This window comes from Vombatus ursinus, unplaced genomic scaffold, assembly GCF_900497805.2.
Source record: "Vombatus ursinus unplaced genomic scaffold, bare-nosed wombat genome assembly UNPS02010822.1, whole genome shotgun sequence".
NCBI lineage: Eukaryota > Metazoa > Chordata > Mammalia > Diprotodontia > Vombatidae > Vombatus > Vombatus ursinus.
Genome location: NW_020950600.1, coordinates 2,502,008 through 2,510,575, shown reverse-complemented (window position 1 = coordinate 2,510,575; position 8,568 = coordinate 2,502,008). Strand labels below are relative to the sequence as shown.

The window sequence follows — 8,568 nt, the reverse complement described above, 5'->3', positions numbered from 1 at the left end:
TGATCAGAGAGGGGCTGGACATGAACAAAGATGGCGGTGGGAAAGGGACGGCCATGATCAGAGAGGGGCTGGACGTGAACAAAGATGGCGGTGGGAGAGGTTAGGGCCAGGGATGAGAGAGTTGGCATGAGATCATGGGAGGTGGGATGGAGGAGAGGAGAGGGGGCTGGAATGAGAGGCAGCAAGCCTGGTGCCCCCCAGCTTCTTGTGTGCCATGGCTGGTCCCATTTCTCCTCCTAGGTTACTCTTCTGTTGCTGGTTTCCCTGGATGCTTCGGGCAGAAATGCAGTCGTAGGAACCAGGAACTGATGATGGCTCCAGCTACCCCCCAGTATACTGACCCCCTCAAATACAAGTCCCAGCTCACCCCAAATATAACCCCAATTCCCCCCCAGTATCCCACCCCTCTGGATCAGACCCCAGTTAATGTGGGCATCAGTGTCAGAGCTATCCCTTACTTATCACTGACCGTGCTATCCGATATCCCCTCAGAGACACTGACCCTAGAGCAGCCCCAGACGGCCTGAAATGACCCCAAATTGTCCCCTTCTTGGTGAGACCCTTGGTGACCCCCCTCAGTGACTCCCTATAACCCCCCAGTGCCTTGATATTCACAATTAGCCCCTCCCCCTTAGAGAAATCTCTATTTTTAAAGACACTACAACCCCCGGGCCCATTCCTGGACCCCCCACCCAGATCCTGGCCAAGCCCCACACTCACATTAGGGCCCCCAAAGCCGCCTGGGGTGTCACTCACTGACCCGCATGCCTCCTTCCCCCCAACTCAGCATGACATCTCCCTCACCCTGCCTGGCTTCAATAAAGACATTTCTATGGCCAAGGGTCTTTGGGTCACTTTGTTCGAGTTATTGAATCACAGATTCAGAGCTAATAGAGCCCCTCGAAGCTGTGGAGCATAACACTTTCATTTTACAAAGGGAGAAACTGAGGCCAAGAGGGGACATCACTTGCCCAAGGTCACATAGCTAGTAAGTAACTCAGGTCATCCCAAGTCCAGGCCCACCCCTCTGCTCACTACACAGACTCTTTAGCCACACCCCTGTCTCTGTGCCTGCTCATAGGCTCCTCAAGGATGCTTGGGGAAGTCCTGCCTGGGGACCAGCCTGCCCCAGTCTTCTTGCTCCAGACCCTCTAGTCTATGGCGGGGACAGAGAAGGGCTAGGAAACTAGACAGGAAAGTAGGCAGCCCTATCCTCGCTGCCTTCCCACTGACCACCTGGATGGGAACCAAGCCAGGGCAAACAGGCAGAGGGAAAGGGCTGGACGGTAGCAGGGGCAGCTCGGCCTGGCATATCCAAACAGCACATCATGGACGTTTTCAGACTTGCTGGGTCATCATGCATCCACCCCCACCCCAGGGCTCCATCCGTGGCCTCTTCTCTGGTGGTGACTTCACCTAGTTCCATGCATTCCCAGGGTTCTCTGTGCAGATGACTCCCAATTCCATATATCTGGCCCTCATCTCTCCCCTGGGATCCCGTCCCACGTCTCCAGCTTCCTAGGGACATCTCCACCTGGATATCCCATTGGTACCTCAAAACTCAACGTATACAGAAGAACTCATTCCCTTTCCTCTAAAATCCATTTTACAGATATCTTATTTGATCCTCATGACAGCTCTGGGAGGCAAGTGTTATGTTGCCCGTTTTTCAGATGAAGAAACTGAGGTAGACAGGTTAACTGCATTGCCCAGGGTTATATAGCTAGTGAGTGTCTGAGTATCTAGAAAAATTGGAACACATTTTTCAGGCTTGATTTCCTATCCCCTGTATCACCTGGTAATTAGCTGCCAGGTCCTGTCAATTCTGCCTCCAGAACCCCCCCCCCCCAACCCCTTCTCTCCACTCACACAGCCTCTACCCAAGTTCAGACCTTCCATCCTCCCATCCCCTCTCCCCTGGACAACTGCTGTAGCCCGCTGGTTGGTCTCCCCGCTTCCTGTCTCCCCCTTTCTCCAATCCACCCTCCACTCAGCCGCTGAATTAGTCATCCTAGAACACAGCCCTGACCACGCTGCTCCCTACTGCCTCTAGGATTAGATCCAAAGGAATCAGCCTGGCCCTTCCACAATCTGGCTTCCACTTTCCTTGCCAGGTGGATTTCACCTTAGGCCTCATCACCGACTCTGCTCTGGACAAATTAGACTATCAGCGGCTCCCCAACCTTGACGCTTCTCCTCCTTCCCCATGCATTGACGCAAGCCCTGTGACTACAACGCCTCCTCTTCACTTCTTAAAATACTCCAACCACCACTCCGGGGCCACCTGTTCCAAAAGCCTTCCCTCGTCCTCCAGGTGTTAGGGAAGCGCTCATATCACCATGCTCTTGTATTCCTCCGGGTAGAAGGTCATAATAATAACAATAATTAATAATTCCTCTCCATACCACAAATGCCTGGGAGAATTCAACAACGAACAGGATAGGAGCCAAGTTGTTGTCTATAATCGCCTGGCCGTGACTTTTGTTATCGTTGTTCAGTCACGTCTGACTCTTCGTGTCCCCATCTGGGGTTTTCGTGGCAGAGATACTGGAGTGGTTTGCCATTTCCTTCTCCAGCTCATTTTACAGATGAGGAAACTGAGGCAGATATGGTTAAGTGACTTGTCCAGGATCATACAGCTAATAAGCATCTGAGGTCACATTTCAACTCAGGTCTTCTTAACAGTCAAGCCCAGTGCTCTATGCACTATGGCGCCACCTACCAGCCCCGAAGGGTGAAGGTACAAGAATTGAATCAAAAGGCCCTTCTTGGGCTGTATGCACACGTACAGCAAATGGATGAATCTTGTGGTTTTCTTTACAGAAATAGGCAGATATAGGACAGTACTTAGGATCAGGTTTCCACCACCAGAAATTACAAAGAGTTGATCTTTTAAGAGCCCAGGTGCGTTGTTGCAAAGAAACAGTAGAAATTATACCACGTATGCCCACAGGGCACAAAAATTTAATACCTAGAGAGAAATTATCAGGTGGCCAGAATTAGATACCAGATGCTCACTAACCTTCATAGATTAACAGATGACAAATCCCTCAGCTACAAATAGAGACACCAAACTATTTTTGAGAATGCAACAAATAAATTGTACCGGAACTAGAGTATTTTCACAGAAAAAACTGCTGCCCACTAGCACCCAAACAAAATATTGATGCATTAATCATAATAATGATAATAATAGCATTTTATATTTTTATGTTTATTTTCTATTTTTATACTAACATTTAATATTCATATATTTATTTTATATTTCATAACATCATTTATATTTATTTTATTTTTATAATGCCACTTTTATAGTTGTATATTTATTTCATATTTTTATAATAAAATTTTAAATTTATATTTTATTTATATTTATTTTATACATTTATAACATTTTTACATTTATATTTTATATTTTTATAATAGTATTTTTATACTTACATATTTGTTTTACATTTTATAGTAGCATTTTGTATTTTACTTTATATTTTTATAATAACATTTTATATTTTATTTATATTTGATCTATGTTTGTTTTATATTTTTGTGATAGCATTTTATATTTATATTTAATTTATATATTATATTTATTTTCTATCTTTACAATAGCATATATTTTTATAATAGCATTTTATATTTTTATTTTATATTTTCATAATAGCACCTTATATTTTATTTATATTTTTATATTTTATTTTAACTTTTGCAAAGCTCTTTACCTATTTTACTTCATTTAATCCTTATGACAGCCCTTCCTGGGAGGAAGATGCCATTATCATCTCCATTTTACAGATGAGGAAACCGATGCAGAGATTGAGTAACTTGTCCAGGGTCACGCAGCCGCTGAATATCTGAGGCTGGATTTGAATTCAGGTCTTTCTGACTCTAGGTCTGGTGTTCTATACCCTGTACCACCATGCATACTGGTCTATTCAACATAATGATCTATCTCTTTAACTGTAACATAACACTGTCTCCCCACTTCATGCTTTCTCACTGTTCCTGATGCTTAGAATGTCAACCCTCTCTACCTCTGCCTCCTGGCTTACTTCAAGGCTCTGATCAGCTAAATCCCACCTTCTGCAAGAAGCTTTCCCAGATCACCTTTAATGCTAGTGCTTTCACTCTGAGAATATCTCCAAATTATCCCTTCTATACATCTTGCCTGTATGTAGTTGTTTGCATATTGTCTCACCTGTTAGATTCTACATTCCTTTGAAGCAGGGACTGTTTTTTACCATATGTTGTATACCTAGTGCTTAGAACAGTGCCTAGAACAAAGTAAATGCTTAATAAATACTTGTTAACTTGATATATCATCCTGTCTGGCCAGTCTTCCTTTGTCTCCTTTGCTGGGTCTTTCTTGGTCTATATGTCACCCGTCCGCTCACTACAGATATCTCTCACCGCTCTGTCCTGCCTCGTCTTCTCTTCTCTCTGTAACATTTCTCTTGGGGATCTCATCACCTCCCACATATTTAAATTATCATTTCTATGCTGATGATTCTCAGATCTACCTTTCCTGCCCCAATCTCTCTGCTGACCTCCCACCTCTCATCTCCAACTGTCTTTCAGACATTTAGAACTGAAAGTCCAGCAGGTAATATGTCCAGTTAAACTCAATATGTCCAAAACAGAACTCATTATCTTCCTCCCTAAACCCTCTTCCCCCACCTTCCCTTTTCCTGTAGAGGGCAACACCATCCTCAGGTTGGCAGCAAAGGAATCATTCTCTTCCATCCCCCATATCAAATATGGTGCCAAGGTGTGTCAATTTCACCTTTGCAGTATCTCTTGTAGATTTCACCTCTGCAACATCTCTCCAGGCCCCCTCCTTTCTTTCCTCTGACTCTCTCACTTCTCTGGTATAGATCCTCATCACCTCATGCCTGGACCATTGCAATAGTGGCTGGTGGGTCTGCCTGCCTCAAGTTTCCCTCGACTCCAGTCCATCCTCCATTTAGACATTAAAGTGATTTTTCTAAAGTGGAGGTCCAACCATATAACCCCTAAAAGTTTATTTACCATATAAATGTATTTATCCAGTAAACTCCAGTGTCTCCTATCATCTCCAGGATCAAATACAAAAATGCTCTGGCTGGTATCTGAAGCCCTTCATAATCTGGCCCCACACCATGTGGGGGTGCTGGGTAGTGCCACACTGGGCCTGGCGTCAGGATGATCTAAATTCTAAATACAGCCTCAGACACTCATTAGCTGTGTGACTCTAGGCAAGTCACTTAGCCTCTGTTTGCCTCAGTTTCTTACACTGTAAAATGGGGATAATAATAGCACCTACCTCCCAGGGGTTGTGGGATTTTTTTTAACAAGTGAATGTTTGCAAAATACCTGACATAGTAGGTGCTTAATGTTCATTGATGGACTGTCTGCTACTGGACTTATCCCAGAGATGTTTGAGTCTTAAAGAGGAGCTTCTACTGCAACCCTTTTAATCTAATTATCAAGCATAGTCACTTTATCCACATACCCTACAGCCTATTAATATAAAACGAGAAAGAATTACAACGAAATAGGGGATATTCGTTCCAGAAGTGTTTCTATTGGAACTCCTTCAAAAATAAAAGATGAGAATATGATATGATATATGAATATGATGATGTTGATGACATCATAATCTGGCTGTTACCAAGGCTTTATTTGTACAACTTTTAACATTTTAACTTTATTCTCATAATAAGGTAATACAGCTATTATGATCTTCATTTTACAGATGAGGAAAACTGAGGGCTTCCCTTGACATTTGTACACTAAGCATATGGCTAGCACCGTTAAGGCCACATGACGTGACGTAAGATGATGTGTCTGTTTTTTTCCAGACCTTAAAGCTTTCTCATTGGTCCTTGGGCTTGAAGCACCAACACGTGAAGAGAGGGATGGGGGCGGGTAAACCGAGAGGTGCAAGCATGGCGATTGGCCAAGATTTGAAGAAAGCCAGCCTCCATATTCTTTCCATTGACTGACTGAAGAGTAAGGAGAGGCGAGAGGGCAGTGTTTGGGTTCCCGAGGATTGGACAGTTCTAAGAGGAACCCCGCCTCCTCCATGGTCCATTGGTCAGGCTCTCTGGAACACCGCCTTTCCCTGGGAGGCGAGTAGAGAAGGCTGTGTGAGGGCGGGCCCCGGTAGTATCTAGACATATGATTGGGTAAGAATGTGGCCGCGAACCGTCCATTGGAAAGAACAGGTGTCTGTTTCAGAGTCCGGAAGTCGCGATGGCCGTGGTCGAGACCATTGAGAGAACAACGCGAGGGGTGAAAATAGAATCGAGGTTGAAGGCCTAACAGAGCCGGGCCGCTGGCCGGCTGAGGGTGAGACCCAAGAGGGATGGAGGTCGGGAAGTGGCTTACTAACAGGGAATAAATTAGTTCTGGGGATCAGCAAATGAACTCGTCCTAGGAGAGGAGGGAAGGAGTGGGTTGGTCCAAGATTTGTGAGTGAACTTAGTTGTAAGAGGGGTGTACGTCGACCAATGGTTTAGTCCAGGATGGGGGTGGTGGCGAGGAACAGTTTGGTTCAGGAAGGGCGGGGAAAGCGGGGAGTGGTTTGGTCCGGGATGGGGGTGGCGGCGAAGAATGGTTCGATCCAGAATGGGCGGGGAAAGGTTTGGTCCCCGATGGGCGGGGGAAAGCAGGGAATGGTTTGGTCCAGGATGGGGGCGGGGCGCCACTGGTTTGGTCCTGGGTGGGGGGAGGGGAGGAATAGGTTGATCCAGGAAAGTGGGAGGAGGGAGGGGGAATGGCCCTGGGATGAATTGGTCCAGGATGGGGAAGAATGTTTAGTCCAGGATAGTGGGGGCAGGGAGGAGGTTGGGGGAAGGGGAGATGGTGGAGGGGGGCGTTGGTCCAGGGGTGTTGGAGTAGAGGATTAGTTCTAGGTGGGGAAGAATGGATTGGTCCAGAATAGTTGGGGGAGGAGTGAAGGGATGTGGGGGGGAGGGGATGGTTTGGGGGGACTGAGAATGGGTTGGGGAGTTGATCTGGGATGGGAAAGGGAATTGGGGGCTAGGGAGAATGGGTTGGTCTGGGTTAGTAATGTGGGAGACAGGTCTTGGAATGGTGGAAGGATTATGGGGGGTGAAGAATGGTCCAGGATGGTTGGGGGGAGGGGTGGAGAATGGGGTAGCAGGGGGCAGGGAATGGGGGGCAGTGTTTGAAGGTCATGGGTGGTGGTGGGGGAAGCTGAGAAGGGAATGGGGGGGAGCAATGGCGATGTCTGTTTTCCTGCCTTCCCCAGCAGCAATGGAGGAGTTGGATGCGGTGATACCTTCGCTGGAGCCCTTCAGGGTAGAGCAGGTGAGGGGGAGCCTGAGAAGGGGCAGGCGGCCCGGTTCCAGGTCAGCCTCACATCTCCATCTCTCTCTCCCTCTCTCTCTCTCTCTCTCTCCCTCTCTCTGTCTCTCTCACCTCTCTCCCTCCTCTCTCTCCTCTCTCTCCCTCTCTTTCTCTCTCTCTCCCCCTCCTCTCCCTCTTTCTTTCCTCTCTCTCTCTCTCTTCCTCTCTCAGTCTCTCACCTCTCTCCCTCCTCTCTCTCTTCTCTCTCCCTCTCTCTCCCTCCCTCCCACACACAGGTTCCACCCATCATCTACTATGTCCCAGATTTCATCTCTGAGCAAGAAGAGACCCAGCTGCTCCGACAGGTGACGACTGATTCCCACCTCCAAACTCTTATGCTTCAGCTCCTGGTCTCTTTGCTGTTCTTTTATTGTGGAAATCCACCTCCCACCTGTGTGCCTTTGTACAGGCTGCCCACTCCATGCTCCCTCCCTCCCTCCCACAAGCATTTATTCCTTGAAGGCTCAGTTCACCCGCCATCTCCTGTGGGAAGCTTTTCCTGGTCCCCCTGGTTGTTAGCATTCTCTTCTCTCCTCACATTAGTGTGTATACATATTTGTACCCTCCTTGAGGGCAGGGACAGTTCATAGGTTTCCTTTGTATCTCTGGCACCTTGCACAATGCCTGGCATATAGGTAGTGGATTGGATTGGTTCTGGCCAGGGTCATGCTGTGGTCATAGGACGACTCCAGGGTCAGTCCAGTGTCCCAGGGTCACACTCTGATCACCCCTGTTAGGTGTATGAGGCTCCAAAGCCCAAATGGACACAGCTTTCTGGGCGGAAATTACAGAACTGGGGTGAGTGCTTCCCTGACCCTCCACCATGAACACACACCCACAGGTGGGATCTGGAGGGAGAGGGTGGGTATCCGTGGCTCTAGATCTCAACCCTCCCAAGATACTTGGGCCTCGCCTAGAGGCCTTCTGTGGTCCCAGGGATATCTAGAGAGGCTCCCTTGCTCCCTGGGAGTGACAAGTCACATCCTTCTTCTGCCTTGCATTGATCCTCCCCAGGTGGGCTCCCCCACCCAAAGGGGATGGTCCCTGAGCAGCTGCCTCGGTGGCTCCAGCACTGGGTGGACGCTGTCTCTAGTCTCGGCCTCTTCGGGGGTGCCCAAGCTAATCATGTGCTGGTGAATGAGTACCAGCCAGGAGAGGGCATCATGGTAAGTCAGAGCCCCTGAACATATGAGTGTGTAACCTTCTCACACCCAGCCA

General features: G+C 47.6%; 2 protein-coding genes across 5 annotated transcripts in view; both read left to right on the top strand.

Annotated features, from left to right (window-relative positions):
- CLIP3 (CAP-Gly domain containing linker protein 3) overlaps positions 1-840 on the top strand; it is a 6,438-nt gene extending 5,598 nt beyond the window's left edge. Inside the window, exon 14 of the mRNA XM_027855194.1 lies at positions 241-840. Coding sequence (XP_027710995.1) covers positions 241-295 — 55 coding nt within the window. The 3' untranslated portion in view covers positions 296-840. The remainder of the gene's footprint in view (positions 1-240) is intronic.
- Positions 841-6,142: 5,302 nt separating this feature from the next.
- Positions 6,143-8,568, top strand: part of ALKBH6 (alkB homolog 6) — a 4,733-nt gene continuing 2,307 nt past the window's right edge. Inside the window, exons 1-5 of one of the 4 annotated variants that reach the window (XM_027855413.1) lie at positions 6,155-6,327; positions 7,256-7,311; positions 7,587-7,655; positions 8,088-8,148; positions 8,365-8,516. In XM_027855413.1, coding sequence (XP_027711214.1) covers positions 7,258-7,311; positions 7,587-7,655; positions 8,088-8,148; positions 8,365-8,516 — 336 coding nt within the window. In that variant the 5' untranslated portion in view covers positions 6,155-6,327; positions 7,256-7,257. Of the gene's footprint in view, positions 6,328-7,252; positions 7,312-7,521; positions 7,656-8,087; positions 8,149-8,364; positions 8,517-8,568 lie in introns of all 4 variants that reach the window. The other 3 variants (XM_027855411.1, XM_027855415.1, XM_027855414.1) reach the window with 3 other exon arrangements.